Here is a 21,912-nt window from a genome sequence, read left to right as displayed (position 1 = left end):
CTGGGCACAACGCAGTCAGACAAGGTGTTTGTGGTACCTCTTATGCTGGCGTATGTGAGAAATGATGTCAAAAACAGTAGAAAGTCATAGGTATTGCTCATGTTTTAAGGCTACTGGTACAATATGTAACTTTTTGGACAACCTGACAAAATTCACATAGAAAAGTGAGTTATAGATTGGTTATTCTCATTAAAAGCACGTATAAAAAGCAGTCGGTCTGTTCTATGTTCGCTATTTGAATGCTTTCTGTTTTTTAAGTTTAGTTTTTGTGTCTTTAACTTTCGGTTTTGTACACCAGCTTCAAACAGCTGATAATACAATATTGTTGGTTATGGAAAATATTTTTCACAGTGGTTTAGATGGTAGAATGATTCTCTACATTATACTTGCTTGTTTTGTCACATAAACTGAAATTAGGCGAACTATTAGAATTTTAGCAACCAAGTTATGGTAGAGCGATTTCTGCAAAGTGCATCTTTTAATTTTATTTAACCTTTATTTAAGTGGGCAATCGTTTGAGTAGTAGCTACAGTAGCCAAACCCAGGCTTTTCTCCATACACTCACAACTAAGCACATAAACAACATACTAGGAAGTAATTGGTTGGCCCTGCAACAACATACTAGGAAGTAATTGGTTGGCCCAGCAACAACATACTAGGAATTCATCGGCCCGGCAACACCATACTAGGAAGTCATCGGCCCGGCAACACCATACTAGGAAGTCATCGGCCCGGCAACACCATACTAGGAAGTCATCGGCCCGGCAACAACATACTAGGAAGTCATCGGCCCGGCAACAACATACTAGGAAGTCATCGGCCCGGCAACAACATACTAGGAAGTCATCGGCCCGGCAACAACATACTAGGAAGTCATCGGCCCGGCAACACCATACTAGGAAGTCATCGGCCCGGCAACACCATACTAGGAAGTCATCGGCCCGGCAACACCATACTAGGAAGTCATCGGCCCGGCAACAACACACTAGGAAGTCATCGGCCCGGCAACAACAAATCTCAAATCGGCACTTACAGTTGACCAGGGCAGCTCTAGCGGGCAGAAATGTGACGAGCTGACTTGTTAGAAAGGTGGCATCCTATGATGGTGCCACGTTGAAAGTCACGGAGCTCTTCAGTAAGGCCATTCTACTGCCAATGTTTTCCTATGGTGATTTCATGGCTGTGTGCTCGATTTTATACACCTGTCAGCAACTTTTGTATCTATAGTGAATATAATGATGCATCTATTATGGTATGATAATATATTGTACGTATACATTATGATTTACACTCAGTAACCAGTTTATTAGGTACCTATCTAGTACCGGGTCGGACCCACCTTTGCCTCCAGAACAGCCTGAATTCTTTGGGAATCGAAACATTGCTCAATTGCTATCAAGGGACCTAACGTGAGCCAGGAAAGCATTCCCCACACCATTACACCACCGCCACTAGCCTGTACCGTTGACAAGCAGGATGGGGTCATGGACTCATGTTGCTTACGCCAAGTCCTGACTCTGCCTTCAGCTTGACGCCACAGAAACCTGGATTCGTTGGACCAGGCGATGTGTTTCCACTCCTCAATTGTCCAGTGTTGGTGATGATGTGTCCACTGGAGTCGCTTCTTCTTGTTTTTAGCTGATAGGAGTGGAGCCCGATGTGATCGTCTGGTGCAATAGCCCATCCCTGACAACGACTGACTAGTTGTGCGTTCTGAGATGTCGCTCTGTGCCATAATTTGCCTGTTTGTGGCCCACCTGTTAGCTTGCACGATTCATTACATTCTCCTTCGACCTCGTTGATCAACCAGCTGTTTTCGCCCCCAGGACTGCCGCTGACTGGATGTTTTGTTTGTCGCACCAGTCTCTGTAAACTCTAGACACTGTCGTGTGTCAAAAGTCCAGGAGGACAGCCTTTTCTGAGATACTGGACTCGCTGTGCCGGTCACCGACGATCATGCCATGCTCAGTCTAACAGTAACGAGATGCCTGTCTGCCTGCTTTTAAAGCAAGCCATGGCCACGTAATGATTTTTGTGAATGTGGTGGTGTACCTAATAAACAAAATAATAATATGTTGGTATCAATAAAGTATAGTATGATCATGTATTGTGTAGATGTAGTCTGGGCGATGCTAATGTATCAGTATGTGAGATGATATTAACATATTGATATGTGTAGGTGTGGCCAGCAGGCTCAGTGTTCACGCGGGGCCCAGGCAGGCCAGTGGCTGTGGAGCTTCGACATGGAGCAGAAGTGTCTCACCATCCAGTCCCTCAGTCCCTCCAACATCAGCCGGCAGGAGAAGAGAAGCGTATGTCTGTGTGTCTGGGCATACGTGTATGTTTGTATGTGTGTATTTTTGTGTGTGCGCGTGCATGCGTGTGTGTTCAAGTACATGGGTATGTGAGCACATGCTTTTATACAGGGTTGTTCCTTCATGTTCACACTGTGAGGGTTAGTTTTAGCCTGGCTGGATCCTGGCTGGATCCTGGCTGGCAGTGTTTGCTTGTTTTACATCCAGTTTTACAGCAGAGATCAGAGATGGTTATCAAATACATTCTCCTTGCAGATCCGAGCCAGCTCGTTCTTGCTCTCTCTCTTACATCTTCTCCCTACCTCCCTCAGATCTCTCTATCAGTCCTGGGCCTGGCCGTCCTAGAAGAGAACAAGTCGTACTCCTGTTTCTTTCACGACTCTGAGAGTCCTGCCACAGTCACCGACGTGGGGGTCACCTGCCTCTCCCCTGACCCCCACAGGGTGCTGACTGGGCCCCCGGGACAAGGTGAGTTCCAAGGGGGCCAGATGGGTACTAGGCATGGAACCTGCTTCTCTATACTGTTTATACACACGCATGCACAAGCGCACACTTCATCATTTTAATGAGATGTTAAACGTAAGGACCTGTCTCTCACTCGTTAAAGTGTGTGTGTTGTTATACAGACCCATCAGCCTCTAAGCAGCAGTAGGTACCGTGTCCTTACAGAGCAGATGTATGTTGGATCCAAATCCTCTTTGTCTCCCAGTTTACACAGCAGGGAGTCACCTCCATGTCCGCCAGTCTGGGGAGCTAATCATGCAATTCATCCGTCATGTGTGTTTCATGCAGGCTTCTATCTTTGGGCCTGGGATAGTGCGGTATGGTTTGGCCTGGGATAGTGCGGTATGGTTTGGCCTGGGATAGTGCGGTATGGTTTGGTTTCGTTGCATGCTTGGAGCCATTGATTTGTTTTGGTCAGTCATTTCTGATGCATTATGGGCATTAACTGTTCACACACATGCACTAGTGAACTCCTATCACGTCCCCCTTTCTTCCCTCCTCCATCCACTTTTTTCTCTCACCCCCCATGTCTCACCCCCCCATGTCTCACCCCCCCCATGTCTCAGCCCCCCCATGTCTCAGCCCCCCCATGTCTCAGCCCCCCCATGTCTCAGCCCCCCCATGTCTCAGCCCCACCATGTCTCAGCCCCACCATGTCTCAGCCTCACCATGTCTCAGCCCCACCATGTCTCAGCCCCACCATGTCTCAGCCCCACCATGTCTCAGCCCCACCATGTCTCAGCCCCACCATGTCTCAGCCCCACCATGTCTCAGCCCCACCATGTCTCAGCCCCACCATGTCTCAGCCCCACCATGTCTCAGCCCCACCATGTCTCAGCCCCACCATGTCTCAGCCCCACCATGTCTCAGCCCCACCATGTCTCAGCCCCACCATGTCTCAGCCCCCCATGTCTCAGCCCCCCATGTCTCAGCCCCCCCATGTCTCAGCCTCCCATCTGTCTCCCTGGTTCCCATGAAAAGGATTCCTGAAGAGAGGAGGTTTGTTGTGGTTCTCAGGCCATGAGGGCTAGGTATTTAACATGAGGGCTAGGTATTTAACATGAGGGCTAGGTATTTAACATGAGGGCTAGGTATTTAACATGAGGGCTAGGTATTTAACATGAGGGCTAGGTATTTAACATGAGGGTTAGGTATTTAACATGAGGGCTAGGTATTTAACATGAGGGCTAGGTATTTAACATGAGGGCTAGGTATTTAACATGAGGGTTAGGTATTTAACATGAGGGTTAGGTATTTAACATGAGGGCTAGGTATTTAACATGAGGGCTAGGTATTTAACATGAGGGCTAGGTATTTAACATGAGGGCTAGGTATTTAACATGAGGGTTAGGTAGTTAGTCCCATCTGCCTGGGGGTATTAGTGAATAGAGAGAGACTCACACTGATCCCACAGGTATTACAGGAAGATCTGTGTGTTTGTGCGCGTTTGTATGATCTGCAGATGGTTCAGATAGAATCTCAGGAGTAACGAATCCAGTCACGGGATGTTATCATGGTTTAGTTCATGGTCTCAACAATTAAGTCAAGACCTTAAGTCGGTTTAAGTATAGTTAAGATTATCTTATCTAGAGCGACTTACAATTAGTGTGATTAAAACAAGAAAGATCACCTTAACGTCAAGATTGTGAATTGATCAAATCTAATTGCATACAGTAGACCCAGCTCCAAGGAAAAATCATTTTTATGTGTACACGTTAGTGTTAAGTGTGTGTACTTGGCAAGTGAGGGAACATGTACAGGTAACTGCCAGAATAAAGGAAACACTTGAGTAAATGAGGGATACAAAGTATATTGAAAGCAGATGCTTCCACACAGGTGTGGTTCCTGAGTTAATTAAGCAATTATCATCCCATCATACTTTGGGTCATGTATAAAAATGCTGGGCAGCCCATTATTTTGCCATTATATTTTGGCTAAAATGGCTATGCCCCCATGGGATGGCAACTCCCCCGTCCAAAGGGCACGAGTGATCACTGAATGCTTTGATGAGCATGAAAATGATGTAAACCATATGTCATGGCTGTCTGTCACCAGATCTCAACCCTAGAATAAGAATTTCCCCTAGAAGAATGTTGTCGTATCCCTCACCTAGAGTTCCAGACACTTGTAGCATCTATGCCAAGGTACATTGAAGCTGTTCTGGCACGTGGTGGCCCAACGCCCTATTAAGGCATTTATGTTGGTGTTTCCTTTATTTTGTCAGTTACCTGTAGATGTGTGTATCTGTCAGTGTTGCTCACACAGTGTGTTCAACAGACCTGAATTCTTCACTTTGGGCTGTTTAGGCTTTGTAGCTGCAGATGGATTTCATTAGAACTCTGTTGTCTCTCAACTCGGCAACGCACACTCTGTTTGTATCCCAAATGGCACCCTATTCCCTACATACAGCACCCTATACAGTGCTTTTGGAAATTATTCAGACCCCTTAACCTTTTCCACATTTTGTTAGGTTACAACCTTATTCTAAAATTATTATTATTTTTTCCCTCATCAATCTGCAATCAATACCCCATAATGACGAAGCAAAAACAGTTAAAAAGTATATATATATATATATATATACAGTGCCTTGCGAAAGTATTCGGCCCCCTTGAACTTTGCGACCTTTTGCCACATTTCAGGCTTCAAACATAAAGATATAAAACTGTATTTTTTTGTGAAGAATCAACAACAAGTGGGCCACAATCATGAAGTGGAACGACATTTCTTGGATATTTCAAACTTTTTTAACAAATCAAAAACAGAAAAATTGGGCGTGCAAAATTATTCAGCCCCCTTAAGTTAATACTTTGTAGCGCCACCTTTTGCTGCGATTACAGCTGTAAGTCGCTTGGGGTATGTCCCTATCAGTTTTGCACATCGAGAGACTGACATTTTTTCCCATTCCTCCTTGCAAAACAGCTCGAGCTCAGTGAGGTTGGATGGAGAGCATTTGTGAACAGCAGTTTTCAGTTCTTTCCACAGATTCTCGATTGGATTCAGGTCTGGACTTTGACTTGGCCATTCTAACACCTGGATATGTTTATTTTTGAACCATTCCATTGTAGATTTTGCTTTATGTTTTGGATCATTGTCTTGTTGGAAGACAAATCTCCGTCCCTGTCTCAGGTCTTTTGCAGACTCCATCAGGTTTTCTTCCAGAATGGTCCTGTATTTGGCTCCATCCATCTTCCCATCAATTTTAACCATCTTCCCTGTCCCTGCTGAAGAAAAGCAGGCCCAAACCATGATGCTGCCACCACCATGTTTGACAGTGGGGATGGTGTGTTCAGCTGTGTTGCTTTTACGCCAAACATAACGTTTTGCATTGTTGCCAAAAAGTTCAATTTTGGTTTCATCTGACCAGAGCACCTTCTTCCACATGTTTGGTGTGTCTCCCAGGTGGCTTGTGGCAAACTTTAAACAACACTTTTTATGGATATCTTTAAGAAATGGCTTTCTTCTTGCCACTCTTCCATAAAGGCCAGATTTGTGCAATATACGACTTGATTGTTGTCCTATGGACAGAGTCTCCCACCTCAGCTGTAGATCTCTGCAGTTCATCCAGAGTGATCATGGGCCTCTTGGCTGCATCTCTGATCAGTCTTCTCCTTGTATGAGCTGAAAGTTTAGAGGGACGGCCAGGTCTTGGTAGATTTGCAGTGGTCTGATACTCCTTCCATTTCAATATTATCTCTTGCACAGTGCTCCTTGGGATGTTTAAAGCTTGGGAAATCTTTTTGTATCCAAATCCGGCTTTAAACTTCTTCACAACAGTATCTCGGACCTGCCTGGTGTGTTCCTTGTTCTTCATGATGCTCTCTGCGCTTTTGACGGACCTCTGAGACCATCACAGTGCAGGTGCATTTATACGGAGACTTGATTACACACAGGTGGATTGTATTTATCATCATTAGTCATTTAGGTCAACATTGGATCATTCAGAGATCCTCACTGAACTTCTGGAGAGAGTTTGCTGCACTGAAAGTAAAGGGGCTGAATAATTTTGCACGCCCAATTTTTCAGTTTTTGATTTGTTAAAAAAGTTTGAAATATCCAATAAATGTCGTTCGACTTCATGATTGTGTCCCACTTGTTGTTGATTCTTCACAAAAAAATACAGTTTTATATCTTTATGTTTGAAGTCTGAAATGTGGCAAAAGGTTGCAAAGTTCAAGGGGGCCGAATACTTTCGCAAGGCACTGTGTATATATATATATATGTGTGTATTTATATATGTGTATTAAATATACATTAGTATTCAGACCCTTTACTTAGCACCATTGGCAGCAATTATAGCCTTGAGTCTTCTTGGGTATGAAGCTACAAGCTTGGCACACTTGTATTTGGGGAGTTTCTCCCATTCTTCTCTGCAGATCCTCTCAAGCTCTGTCAGGTTAGATGGGGAGCGTTGCTGCACAGCGATTTTCAGGTCTCTCCAGAGATGTTCGATCAGGTTCAAGTCCGTGCTCTGGCTGGGCCGCTCAAGGACATTGAGACTTGACCAGAAGCCACTCCTGTGTTGTCTTGGCTGTGTGCTTAGGGTCGTTGTCCTGTTGGAAGGTAAACCTTCGCCCTAGTCTGAGGTCCTGAGCGCTCTGGAGGTTTTCAGTAAGGATCGCCCTGTACTTTTCTCCATTCATCTTTGCCTCGATCCTGACTAGTCTCCAAGTCTCTGCCACTGAAAACCATCCACACAGCTTGATGCTGCCACCACCATGCTTCACTGTAGGGATGGGGCCAGGTTTCCTCCAGACGTGACACTTGGCATTCAGGCCAAAGAGTTCAATCTTGGTTTCATCAGACCAGAGAATCTTGTTTCTCATTGTCTGAGAGACTTTAGGTGCTTTTTGGCAAAAAAGTGTGCCTTTTACTTAGGAGTGGCTTCCGTCTGGCCATTACCATAAAGGCCTGATTGGTGGAGTGCAGCAGAGATATGGTTGTCCTTCTGGAAGGTTCTCCCATCTCTACAGAGGAACTCTAGTGCTCTATCAGAGTAACTATCGGGTTCTTGGTCACCTCCCTGACCAAGGCCCTTCTCCCCTGATTGCTCAGTTTGGCCGGGTGGCCAGCTCTAGGAAAATGGTTCCAAACTTCTTTCATTTAAGAATGATGGAGGCCACTGTGTTCTTGGGGACCTTCAATTCTGCAGAAATGTTTTGGTACCCTTCCCCAGATCTGTGCCTCGACACAATCCTGTCTCGGAGCTCTATGGACAATTCCTTTGACCTCATGGCTCATGGTTTTTGCTCTGACATACACTGTCAACTGTGGGACCTTATATAGACAGGTGTGTGCCATTCCAAATCATGTCCAATCAATTGAATTTACCACAGGTGGACTCCAATCAAGTTATAGAAACTTCTCAAAGATGATCAATGGAAACAGAATGCACCTGAGCTCAATTTCAACTCTCATAGCCAAGGATCTGAATACTTATGTAAATTAGGTATTTTTGTTTTTGCAAAAATGTTTAAAAATATTTTTTTGCTTTGTCATTATGTGGTATTGTGTGTAGATTACTGTAATGTAATAAAATGTGGAAAGGGTCAAGGGGTCTGAATACTTTCAGAAGGTACTGTAGTGTACTACTGTTGACCAGGGCCCATAGGGAATAAGGTGCCATTTGGGACACAATCCGTCACTCTCCTGTTCTCGACCTCCTCACACTCTCCTGTTCTCGACCTCCTCACACTCTCCTGTTCTCGACCTCCTCACACTCTCCTGTTCTCGACCTCCTCACACTCTCCTGTTCTCGACCTCCTCACACTCTCCTGTTCCCGACCTCCTCACACTCTCCTGTTCCCGACCTCCTCACACTCTCCTGTTCCCGACCTCCTCACACTCTCCTGTTCTCGACCTCCTCACACTCTCCTGTTCTCGACCTCCTCACACTCTCCTGTTCTCGACCTCCTCACACTCTCCTGTTCTCGACCTCCTCACACTCTCCTGTTCTCGACCTCCTCACACTCTCCTGTTCTCGACCTCCTCACACTCTCCTGTTCTCGACCTCCTCACACTCTCCTGTTCTCGACCTCCTCACACTCTCCTGTTCTCGACCTCCTCACACTCTCCTGTTCTCGACCTCCTCACACTGTTTTGAACAACAGTGCTTTTATTCAGACATACAGACATGGTCAAGTCTCACTCTCATTTTCAAATCTTCATAAGACTCAGTTCTAAGATGAAGCTTAGACAAATATTTTCACAACATATTATTTTTAGAAAGCTTGGCACTGTGTTGGGTAAGGATCCTAAGGAGGTAAGACGTAACATTTAATATTTGTTTGTCTCTTTTCTCATTCTCTCCGTTTCTCTCTCTCCTCAGATTTTGTCACGGTCACCCTGTCCCTGCGCTTCGGTGACGTCGTCGTCACGGCGACAGAGTTCACCTTCTACGACTGTACTGCCGCCAAGCAGCTGTCTGGGAGCGTGCCGTGAGTTAACCTACCTCTCCCTCTCTGTTACCCACTCTCGCTCTCTCCCTATCTCTTTCTCTCCCTCCCTCTGCTCTCTTTAGCACTCTCTCTCCCTATTTAATCTTCTCACAATTTTTCTCACTCGCTCTGGCTCTCTTTCTAGCCCTCTGTCTTGCTCGCTCTCTGTCTCGCTCGCTCGCTCTCTGTCTCGCTCGCTCTCTGTCTCGCTCGCTCTCTGTCTCGCTCGCTCTCTGTCTCGCTCGCTCTCTGTCTCGCTCGCTCTCTGTCTCGCTCGCTCTCTGTCTCGCTCGCTCTCGCTCTCTGTCTCGCTCGCTCTCGCTCTCTATCTCGCTCGCGCTCGCTCTCTGTCTCGCTCGCGCTCGCTCTCTGTCTCGCTCGCGCTCGCTCTCTGTCTCGCTCGCGCTCGCTCTGTCTCGCTCGCGCTCGCTCGCGCTCGCTCTGTCTCGCTCGCGCTCGCTCTGTCTCGCTCGCGCTCGCTCTGTCTCGCTCGCGCTCTCTGTCTCGCTCTCTGTCTCGCTCTCTGTCTCGCTCTCTGTCTCGCTCTCTGTCTCGCTCTCTGTCTCGCTCTCTGTGTCTCGCTCGCTCTCTGTCTCGCTCGCGCTCGCTCTCTGTCTCGCTCGCGCTGGCTCTCTGTCTCGCTCGCGCTGGCTCTCTGTCTCGCTCGCGCTGGCTCTGTCTCGCTCGCGCTGGCTCTCTGTCTCGCTCGCGCTGGCTCTCTGTCTCGCTCGCGCTGGCTCTCTGTCTCGCTCGCGCTGGCTCTCTGTCTCGCTCGCGCTGGCGCTCTGTCTCGCTCGCGCTGGCGCTCTGTCTCGCTCGCTCTCGCTCTCTGTCTCGCTCTCTGTCTCGCTCGCTCTCGCTCTCTGTCTCGCTCGCGCTCGCTCTCTGTCTCGCTCGCGCTCGCTCTCTGTCTCGCTCGCGCTCGCTCTGTCTCGCTCTGTCTCGCTCGCGCTCGCTCGCGCTCGCTCGCGCTCGCTCTGTCTCGCTCGCGCTCGCTCTGTCTCGCTCGCGCTCTCTGTCTCGCTCTCTGTCTCGCTCTCTGTCTCGCTCTCTGTCTCGCTCTCTGTCTCGCTCTCTGTCTCGCTCTCTGTCTCGCTCTCTGTCTCGCTCGCTCTGTCTCGCTCTCTGTCTCGCTCTCTGTCTCGCTCTCTGTCTCGCTCTCTGTCTCGCTCGCGCTGGCTCTCTGTCTCGCTCGCGCTGGCTCTCTGTCTCGCTCGCGCTGGCTCTCTGTCTCGCTCGCGCTGGCTCTCTGTCTCGCTCGCGCTGGCTCTCTGTCTCGCTCGCGCTGGCTCTCTGTCTCGCTCGCGCTGGCTCTGTCTCGCTCGCGCTGGCTCTCTGTCTCGCTCGCGCTGGCTCTCTGTCTCGCTCGCGCTGGCTCTCTGTCTCGCTCGCGCTGGCTCTCTGTCTCGCTCGCGCTGGCTCTCTGTCTCGCTCGCGCTGGCGCTCTGTCTCGCTCGCGCTGGCGCTCTGTCTCGCTCGCGCTGGCGCTCTGTCTCGCTCGCGCTGGCGCTCTGTCTCGCTCGCGCTCTGTCTCGCTCGCGCTCGCTCTCGCTCGCTCTGTCTCGCTCGTGCTCGCTCTGTCTCGCTCGCGCTCGCTCTGTCTCGCTCGCGCTCGCTCTGTCTCGCTCGCGCTCGCTCTGTCTCGCTCGCTCTCGCTCGCTCTCGCTCGCTCTGTCTCGCTCGCTCTGTCTCGCTCGCTCTGTCTCGCTCGCTCTGTCTCGCTCGCTCTGTCTCGCTTGCGCTCGCTCTCTGTCTCGCTCGCTCTCTGGCTGGCTCGCTCGCGCTCGCTCTCTGGGTGGCTCGCTCTCTGGCTGGCTCGCTCGCGCTCGCTCTCTGGCTGGCTCGCTCGCGCTCGCTCTCTGACTGGCTCGCTCGCGCTCTCTCTGGCTGGCTCTCTCACGCACAGCTGGTGATCAAATCAAATTTTATTTCTCACATGTGCCGAATACAAGAGGTGTACACCTTAATGTGAAATGCTTACTTACAAGCCCTTAAATAACAATAAAATTGTAAGAAAAAAATAATTATAATTAAGGAGCAACAATAAAATAACAGTAGCGAGGCTATATACAGGGGGTTCCGGTACATAGTCAATGTGAGGGGGCACCGGTTAGTCAAGTAATTTAAGTAATATGTACAGTTGAAGTCGGAAGTTTACATACACCTTAGCCAAATACATTTAAACTCAGTTTTTCACAATTCCTGACATTTAATCCTAGTAAAAATTCCCTGTCTTTGGTCAGTTAGGATCACCACTTTATTTTAAGAATGTGAAAAGTCAGATTAATAGTAGAGAGAATGATTTATTTCAGCTTTTATTTCTTTCATCGCATTCCCAGTGGGTCAGAAGTTTACATACACTTAATTAGTATTTGGTAGCATTGCCATTAAATTGTTTAACTTGGGTCAAACGTTTCAGGTAGCCTTCCACAAGCTTCCCACAATAAGTTGGGTGAATTTTGGCCCATTCCTCCTGACAGAGCTGGTGTAACTGAGTCAGGTTTGTAAGGCCTCCTTGCTCACACACACTTTTTCAGTTCTGCCCACAAATTTTCTATAGGATTGAGTTCAGGGCTTTGTGATGGCCATTACCTTGACTTTGCTGTCCTTCCTGACTGATGTCTTGAGATATTGCTTCAATGTATTCACATAATTGTCCCACCTCATGATGCCATCAATTTTGTGAAGTGCACCAGTCCCTCCTGCAACAAAGCACCCCCAGAACATGATGCTGCCACACCCGTGCCTCACGGTTGGGATGGTGTTCTTGGGCTTGCAAGCCTTCCCCTTTTTCCCCATAACGATGGTCATTATGACCAAACAGTTCTATTTTTGTTTCATCAGACCAGAGGACATTTCTCCAAAAAGTACCATCTTTGTCCCCATGTGTAGTTGCAAACCGTAGTCTGGCTTTTATGGCGGTTTTGTAGCAGTGGCTTTTTCCTTGCTGAGCGGCCTTTTAGGTTATGTCGATATAGGACTCGTTTTACTGTGGATATAGATACTTTTGTACTTGTTCCCTCCAGCATCACCACATAGTCCTTTGCTGTTGTTCTGGGATTGATTTGAACTTTTCACACCAAAGTACTTTCATCTCTAGGAGACAGAACGCACTTCCTTCCTGAGCGGTATGACGGCTGTGTAGTTCCATGGTGTTTATACCTGAATACTATTGTTTGTACAGATGAACATGGTACCTTCAGGCGTTTGGAAATTGCTCCCAAGGATGAACCAGACTTGCGGAGGTCTACAATGTTTTTCCTGAGGTCCTGGCTGATTTATTTTGATTTTCCTGTGATGTCAAGCAAAGTAGCACTGAGTTTGAAGTTAGGCCTTGAAATACATCCTCAGGTACACCTCGAATTGACTCAAATGATGTCAATTAGCCTATCAGAAGCTTCTAAAGCCATAACATAATTTTCTGGAATTTTCCAAGTTGTTTAAAGGCACAGTCAACTTAGTGTAAGTACACTTCTGACCCACTTGAATTGTGATACAGTGAAATAATCTGGCAGTAAACAATTGTTGGTCAAATTACTTGTCATGCACAAAGTAGATGTCCTAACCGACTTGCCAAAACTATAGTTTGTTAACAAGAAATTTGTGGAGTGGTTGAAAAACAAGTTTTAATGACTCCAACCTAAGTGTATGTAAACTTCCGACTTCAACTGTACATGTAAGTAGAGGTAAAATTACTATGCATTGATAATAAACATAGTAGCAGCAGAGTAAAAAAGGGGCGGGGGTAGCCATTTGATTAACTGTTCTTATGGCTTGAGGGTAGAAGCTGTTAAGAAACCTTTTTGAGCTAGACTTGGTCCTCCGGTACCGTTTCCCGTTCCTGTAGCAGAGAGAACAGTCTATGACTAGGGTGGCTGGAGTCCAAGGCAATGATCTCGATGGTGCAACTGTAGAACATTTTGAGGATCTGAGGACCCATGCCAAATATTTTCAGTCTCCTGAGGGGAAATAGGTGTTATCGTGCCCTCTTCATGACTGTCTTGGTGTGTTTGGACACTAAGGAACTTGAAGCTCTCAACCTGCACCACTGCAGCCCCGCCGATGAGAATGGGGGCGTACTTGATCCTCCTTTTCCTGTAATCCACAATAATCTCCTTCATCTTGATCACGTTGAGGGAGAGGTTGTTATCCTGGCACCACACTGCCAGGTCTCTGACCTCCTCCCTATAGGCTGTCTCATCCTTGTCAGTGATCAGGCCACCGCTGTGTCGTTGGCAAACTTAATGATGGTGTTGGAGTCGTGCCTGGCCGTGCAGTCATGGGTGAGCAGGGAGTATAGGAGGTGACTGAGCATGCACTCTTGAGGGGCACATGTGTTGAGGATCAGCGTGGCAGATGTGTTGTTACCTACCCTTACCACCTGGGGGCGGCCTGTCAGGAAGTCCAGGATCCAGTTGCAGTGGGAGGTGTGTAGTTCTAGGGTCCTTAGCTTAATAAAGGCACTATGATGTTGAACTCTGAGCTGTAGTCAATGATTAGCATTATTTTTGTCCAGATGGGAAAGGTCAGTGTGGAGTGCAATAGAAACTGCATCTGGATTTGTTTGGGCGGTATGCAAATTGGAGTGGATCTAGAGTTTCTGGGATAATGGTGTTGATGTGAGCCATTACCAGCCTTTCAAAGCACTTCATGGCTACTGACGTGAGTGCTACGGGTCTGTAGTTATTTAGGCAGGTTGCCTTTGTGTTATTGGGCACAGGGACTATGGTGGTCTGCTTGAAGCATGTTGGTATTACAGACTCAATCAGGGATATGTTGAGAATGTCAGTGTAGACACTTGCCAGTTGTTGAACTACACGTCCTGGTAATTTGTCTGGCCCTGCGGCCTTGTGAATGTTGACTTGTTTAACCTCTTGCGCTGAGCCATGCCGGATCCGGTAGCGTAATCATAGCCTCAAGCTCAATACCATAACGCAACGTTAACTATTCATGAAAATCGCAAATGAAATTAAATTAATATACTAACTCTCAAGCTTAGCCTTTTGTTAACAACACTGTCATCTCAGATTTTCAAAAATATGCTTCTCAAGCATAGCAAACTCATTTGTGTAACAGTACTGATAACTAGCGTAGCATTAGCATCAGCAGGAAACATTTTCACAAAAACCAGCAAAAACATTCAAATAAATCTTTTACCTTTGAAGAACTTTGGATGTTTTCAATGAGGAGACTCTCAGTTAGATAGCAATGTTCAGTTTTTCCTGAAATATTTTTTGTGCAGGAGAAATCGTCAGTGTTTTCTTTCCAAAGCTGGCAATTCCATGCATAGTCGCATCTTTTTGTGACAAAATATTGCGCTTAAAACGGGCACGTTTTTTTATCCAATAATGAAATAGCGCCCCCCTAGCTTCAACTGGTTAAAGGTCTTACTCACATCAGCTACAGAGAGCGTGATCACACAGTCATCCAGGACAGCTGATGCTCTCATTCATGCTTCAGTGTTGCTTGCCTCGAAGCGAGCATAGAAGTAATTTACATCGTCTGGTAGGTTTGTGTCACTGGGCAGCTTGCGGATGTGCTTCCCTTTTTTAGTCCTCAATAGTTTGCAAGCCCTACCACATTCGGCAAGCGTCGGAGCCGGTGTAGTACGATTCAATCTTAGTCCTGTATTGCCTGTTTGATGGTTTGTCGGAGGGCATAGCGAGATATCTTATAAGCGTCCGTGTTAGAATCCTGCTCCTTGAAAGCGGCAGCTCTACCCTTTAGCTCAGTGCGGATGTTGCCTGTAATCCATGGCTTCTGGTTGGGGTATGTACGCACGATCACTGTGGGGATGACTTTATCTATGCACTTATTCTGGAACATATTCCAGTCTGTGCTAGCAAAATAGTTATGTACCTTAGCATCTGCATCCTCTGACTACTTCCTTATTGAGCAAGTCACTGGTGCTTCCTGCTTTCGTTTTTGCTTGTAAGCAGGTAAATCGACCGCTACGACAAATATAGATGAAAACTATCTTGGTGAATAGTGTGGTCTACAGCTTATCATGAGATATTCTACCTCAGGTGAGCAAAACCTTGAGAATTCGTGCACCAGCTGTTTTTTACAAATAGACACAGACTGCCACCCCTTGTCTTACCGGAGGCAGCTGTTCTATCTTGCCGATGAAGCGAAAACCCGCCAGCTGTATGTTATCCATGTCGTTCAGCCACGACTCGGTGAAACATAAGATATTACAGTTTTTAATGTCTCGTTGGTAGGATATCCTTGATTGGAGCACATCCATTTTGTTATCCAATGATTGCGCGTTGGCTAGTTGGACTGATGGTAGAGGGGGTTTACTCACTCACCTATGAATTCTCAGAAGTGGAATATTTGGCCATAGGAATGCTTTGTCAAGCTATAATATCTTGTAATACCTTTATGAACTGCATCCATTTGGCTGTGTTAGCCATAGAGATGCATAGAGTGGACACTTGACCACTAAAGACTATGATTGCATGGGCAGTGACATATCTATGGTGTTTACACATGCACTCACTCAATTACCTTTCTCCTTTCCTTTCCTGGCACCTTGTTCAGAGCACTTCAATAAGGAACCCGCCAATTACATTACCCCTTTTTTTTACCACTTGTCCTAGATTGCCAGAAATTGGATTACCCTGTGTGCCAAGCTTGCTCTCCCTCATTTCCTTTCATTTTATTTTCTAACTGCATTTCTGTTTCTTTCAATACCCTCTCCCTTTCTTTTTCTCTCCACCCTCTCTTACTCTCTCCTCCTCTCTTTCCCTATCTCTCTTATCCCAATCCCCCCTCTCTCTATTTCTCCTTCTAGTTGCCGCGGTTGTGTGTTGAGTCGCTGGGGCTGCAACTGGTGTGTCCACCAGCACACCTGTACCCACAAGCCCGCCTGTGATGAGGGGGTTATCATCTATAACGAACACGTAAGTCACACTCACTGCGACAACGGTCAGTTAGCTCGAGATCGAAAGCATGTTGCACTTGAGGTCAAGACAGAAGAAAAGAGAGGAATGTTGCCCACACTCGCTATATCGTTCGCTGTAGAGTTTGGTCCACCTATTGCACCCTAGTGTGGCATGGTAAGTCTAGGCTGTTTGGGGCCAATCCATTGTAGATGGTTGATTGAAAGACAGTCTCTAACGTGGCAAAACAAAATGACACTTATTCTCACTACACCTCATGTCCCAAAACAAACATCCAATATAACTAACGATCATCTCCATTTTGCCTGTTGTCGCCAACCAAGTGCATGAGTTGTCATCATTGATGTTAATACTGGCAACTTACAGGAGACGTTTCACATCTGATTTGGGTTTTTCAGTCAACTTATGAGTTTATTTGATCAGTTTTCTTTAGTTGTTTGTTTATTTCTGTCTCACCCTCTCCCCCATGTCTTCCCCCTTTACCCCCACCCTTCCATCACCCAGTTCAAACTCCCCACCCCGGCTCCTCCCACAACAGTGTCCCCAACAACCGTACCCCCGACAACTACAACAACTACAACAACAGCACCCCCTACAACTTCCACAGCAACTATCGCCACAACTACATCAATCAAACCCCCTACCACCATAGCTACCGCCCTGGAGCCTATGACAACAACCCTGTCTACAACCACCACACCGGAGCCGACTACACTGCCCAACCCTGCTATGCCGACCGAGGCCCCCACTACTGCTATGCAGACCGAGGCCCCCACCATTCTTCCCCCTACAACGTTAGCCGAAGCTACAACGCCCATACCTGAGACCACCACTAGTGAGGCTGAGGAGCAAACAACTGCAGAAGAGTTTGTTGCAGAGGCTGAAAGTGAAACTGTAGGCCCTGTGGTTACCCCTGGCAACGTGGAGCTTGCCGCGGAAACTGAGGTGGCGACGGTTATGACCAAAGACGGGCAGCCATCCGAAGATCTCGCCACTCTAATCCCCCTGGCGTTCCCGCCCGAGACATCCCCATTGGAAGTGGTTACTGCACCCCCCCCTCAGGAACTGGACAAGGCTCTAAGTCTGGCGGAGCCCCCCATGGAGGTCGAGCCCACACCCGTCAGCTACCCTTTCCCAGCCCCCTTCCCCCTGGGGGAACCGGTCGACTCAGATCTCACCTTCCACCTGGATCTGACAGAGGCCCCCTCCCCACTCCCTCTAGACCACCTCCACCCCCTCCCCACCGACCCCGAGGGCCAGGGTGCCGAGCCGGAGGAAGTGGAGGAGGAAGCTGAGGACACGGCGGTAGAGAACGACACATCCACCACGTTTTCAGCCACCAGCGTGCTGTCAGGGGACGGAGAGGCCGCTGACCACTTCCTTTCGGGCTCGGCCTACCCCCAGCTCCTGGACGCCGACTCAGAGCTGGACTACCAGTATGACTCCTCCGACACCTTCCTGCCGGTGAGTTCGAAATTCGTCCGGAGCTTCCACGGCCACCATGCTTCCAGCTCTTAACTGGACACGGCTCTAGAATCCCACTTCTGACACCAGTTGTCAGAATCACAGCTCTTCCCTTGTTCCATTGCTATTCCTCACCGTGTTTTGCTTTCGTTGTCGTTGTTGACATGGTTGACGTTGCTTTTGGAAATCAATTTGAAGAAATGGCTACGACAGCAAAGGCTGGAGCAGTTGTCTTTTCGTTAATGTTTTCATCCGTTTTATCATTTGACAGGCCATTTTAACAGTAGTATTACATGAATAAGCTTAGAACCTCATTAATATGTATAACAGTCAATAGTTTATGGGTTGATGAGATCAACAGAAAATTGCGATGCCTTGGTTGGTTGGAGTGTGTCCTTGTGAATGTGTGCGTGTATTTATCTAACAGTGCTGTGTGTGTAGGGGGACTCAGGATCCTATGTGGGTTGGGGCTCGTCTGCTTGCCCCTGTGTGGAGAAGGTCCAGGGTTCTCATCTGTTACCAGTCAGAGTGGCGAGGAAGATCACACTATTCGCCAGAAACCTCCACCTGTACCAGGTAACACATGCACTCAGTCACACACACACCACCTGGGTGTCTACACTATGGTCGAGGACAACTGCAGGATTCAGGAACTGTAAAGAAAAACAATGCGTTTGATTCTTTTGTAACCTGGTCCAATGTGCAGGACACAGACCTGGACTACGAGTGTGTGTTGGTGATCGAGGGGCAGACGGTGGTGGTAGACGCCTACGTGGAAATGGATGAGATGAACCCGTCTCTCTTTGACATCACCTGTCAGCTGCACCAGGTCAGACTATCACATTCTGCTCACTGACAGTTTTTGTGGACACTTTAGTACTCAATTCAAGTTTCAGTGAAAACTTTAACAACTCTACTTCTCGCTGCAGTATTCCTACTCCGCTCCAGTGGATGAGTACAACGCCATGGTGTACGTAAAGAGGCGGGACACCTTCCACGTGGACAGCTCTCATGACCTGTACGGTGAGTCCCAGACCCATAATGCTGGGGAACAGCTACTGCCAGCCCAGACAGCTGTGTTGTTGCTCTCGGCCATAACAATGTTTTTCTTCTAGGCGTCTGTATCAGACATATGGCATACTGTCCCAAGAGAATGTTCTCACCTTTTCACTCCCTTCCCCAAGGACACGGATAACACAAGTGTGATTAGTTTACACGCAGAGCATTCTGTTTTCTGAGTTTCTCTCTCTCGCTCCCTCAATTACTGTATTTTCTCTCTCTCTCTCGCTCCCTCAATGACTGTATTTTCTCTCTCTCCCTCAATGACTGTATTTTCTCTCTCTCTCTCTCTCTCTCTCTCCCTCAATGACTGTATTTTCTCTCTCTCCCTCAATGACTGTATTTTCTCTCTCTCTCTCTCTCTCTCTCTCTCTCCCTCAATGACTGTATTTTCTCTCTCTCTCTCTCTCCCTCAATGACTGTATTATCTCTCTCTCTCTCCCTCAATGACTGTATTATCTCTCTCTCTCTCTCTCCCTCCCTCAATGACTGTATTATCTCTCTCTCCCTCAATGACTTCTCTCTCTCTCTCTCCCTCATTGACTGTATTCTCTCTCTCTCTCTCTCTCTCCCTCAATGACTGTATTTTCTCTCTCTCTCTCTCTCTCTCCCTCAATGACTGTATTCTCTCTCTCTCTCTCTCTCGCTCTCTCCCTCTCTCTCTCTCTCAATGACTGTATTATCTCTCTCTCTCAATGACTGTATTATCTCTCTCTCTCTCTCTCCCTCAATGACTGTATTATCTTTCTCTCTCTCAATGACTGTATTATCTTTCTCTCTCTCTCTGGCAATGACTGTATTCTCTCTCTCCCTCAATGACTGTATTATCTCTCTCTCTCTGACTATTATCTCTCTCTCAATGACTATTATCTTTCTCTTGCTCTGACTGTATTATCTCTCTATGACTGTTATCTCTCTCTCTGACTGTATTATCTTTCTCTCTCTCTGACTGTATTATCTTTCTCTCTCTCTCTGACTGTATTATCTTTCTCTCTCTCTGACTGTATTATCTTTCTCTCTCTCTCTGACTGTATTATCTTTCTTTCTCTGACTGTATTATCTTTCTCTCTCAATGACTGTATTATCTTTCTCTCTCTCAATGACTGTATTATCTCTCTCTCTCTCAATGACTTATCTTTCACTCTCTCTCGCAATGACTGTATTATCTTTCTCTCTCAATGACTATCACTCTCAATGACTGTATTATCTTTCGCTCTCTCTCAATGACTGTATTATCTTTCGCTCTCTCTCAATGACTGTATTATCTTTCGCTCTCTCTCAATGACTGTATTATCTTTCGCTCTCTCTCAATGACTGTATTATCTTTCGCTCTCTCTCAATGACTGTATTATCTTTCGCTCTCTCTCAATGACTATCTCTCTCAATGACTATCTCTCTCAATGACTGTATTATCTTTCGCTCTCTCTCAATGACTGTATTATCTTTCGCTCTCTCTCTATGACTGTATTATCTCTCTCTCTCTCTCAATGACTGTATTATCTCTCTCTCTCTCTCTCTCTCTCTGCCTGTATTATCTTTCTTTCTCTGACTGTATTATCTTTCTTTCTCTGACTGTATTATCTTTCTCTCTCTGACTGTATTATCTTTCTTTCTCTGACTGTATTATCTCTCTCTCTCTGACTATTATCTCTCTCTCAATGACTATTATCTTTCTCTTGCTCTGACTGTATTATCTCTCTATGACTGTTATCTCTCTCTCTGACTGTATTATCTTTCTTTCTCTGCCTGTATTATCTTTCTTTCTCTGACTGTATTATCTTTCTCTCTCTCTCTATGACTTATCTTTCTCTCTCTCTCAATGACTTATCTTTCTCTCTCTCAATTACTTATCTTTCTCTCTCTCTCAATGACTTATCTTTCGCTCTCTCTCTCGCAATGACTGTATTTTCTCTCTCCCGCAATGACTGTATTCTCTTTCTCTCTTAATGACTGTATTATCTTTCTCCCGCAATGACTGTATTATCTTTCTCTCTTAATGACTGTATTATCTTTCTCTCTCAATGACTGTATTATCTTTCTCTCTTAATGACTGTATTATCTTTCTCTCTCAGTGACTGTATTATCTTTCTTTCTCAATGACTGTATTCTATCTCTCTCTCTCAATGACTGTTATCTTTCTCTCTCTCTCTCAATGACTATCTCTCTCAATGACTGTATTATCTCTCTCTCTCAATGACTTATCTTTCTCTCTCTCAATGACTGTATTATCTCTCTCTCAATGACTTATCTTTCTCTCTCTCAATGACTTATCAATTCAATTCAAGGGCTTTATTGGCATGGGAAACATGTGTTAACATTGCCAAAGCAAGTGAGGTAGACAACATACAAAGTGAATATATAAAGTGAAAATGTTATCTTTTATTCTTCTATTATCTTTCTCTCTGTCTATGACTGTATTATCTTTCTTTCTCTGACTGTATTATCTTTCTCTCTCTCAATGACTGTTATCTTTCTCTCTCTCTCTCAATGACTATCTCTCTCAATGACTGTATTATATCTCTCTCTCTCTCTCTCAATGACTATCTCTCTCAATGACTGTATTATCTTTCTCTCTCTCTCAATGACTGTATTATCGCTCTCTCTCTATGACTTATCTTTCGCTCTCTCTCTCGCAATGACTGTATTCTCTCTCTCTCGCAATGACTGTATTCTCTCTCTCGCAATGACTGTATTCTCTCTCTCTCGCATCGACTGTATTATCTTTCTCTCTTAAGGACTGTATTATCTTTCTCTCTTAATGACTGTATTATCTCTCTCTCTCTCTCTGACTGTATTATCTCTCTCTCGCTCTATGACTGTATTCTCTCTCTCTCTCTCTCTGACTGTATTATCTTTCTCTCTCTCTCAATAACTGTATCTTTCTCTCTCTCTCAATGACTGTTGTATTATCTCTCTCTCTCTCAATGACTGTTGTATTATCTCTCTCTCTCTCTCAATGACTGTATTCTCTCTCAATGACTGTATTATCTTTCTCTCTCTCTATGACTGTATTATCTTTCTCTCTCTCTCTGACTGTATTATCCTTCTCTCTCTCTCTGACTGTATTATCTTTCTCTCTCTGACTGTATTATCTTTCTCTCTCTCTATGACTGTATTATCTTTCGCTCTCTCTATGACTGTATTATCTTTCTCTCTCTCTCTGACTGTATTATCCTTCTCTCTCTCTCTGACTGTATTATCTTTCTCTCTCTGACTGTATTATCTTTC

At 46.2% G+C, this 21,912-nt stretch overlaps 1 protein-coding gene across 1 annotated transcript in view; it reads left to right on the top strand.

The window, feature by feature from the left end:
- Nucleotides 1-21,912, top strand: part of LOC139413832 (plexin-B1-like) — a 176,483-nt gene that overhangs the window by 116,450 nt on the left and 38,121 nt on the right. Inside the window, exons 8-15 of the mRNA XM_071161622.1 lie at nt 2,180-2,312; nt 2,627-2,783; nt 9,148-9,256; nt 16,053-16,161; nt 16,666-17,625; nt 18,067-18,201; nt 18,332-18,454; nt 18,555-18,648. Of these exons, the coding sequence (XP_071017723.1) occupies nt 2,180-2,312; nt 2,627-2,783; nt 9,148-9,256; nt 16,053-16,161; nt 16,666-17,625; nt 18,067-18,201; nt 18,332-18,454; nt 18,555-18,648 (1,820 nt within the window). The remainder of the gene's footprint in view (nt 1-2,179; nt 2,313-2,626; nt 2,784-9,147; nt 9,257-16,052; nt 16,162-16,665; nt 17,626-18,066; nt 18,202-18,331; nt 18,455-18,554; nt 18,649-21,912) is intronic.

Source organism: Oncorhynchus clarkii, chromosome 7 (assembly GCF_045791955.1).
Source record: "Oncorhynchus clarkii lewisi isolate Uvic-CL-2024 chromosome 7, UVic_Ocla_1.0, whole genome shotgun sequence".
NCBI lineage: Eukaryota > Metazoa > Chordata > Actinopteri > Salmoniformes > Salmonidae > Oncorhynchus > Oncorhynchus clarkii.
This window is presented reverse-complemented; position numbering and strand designations above follow the sequence as displayed.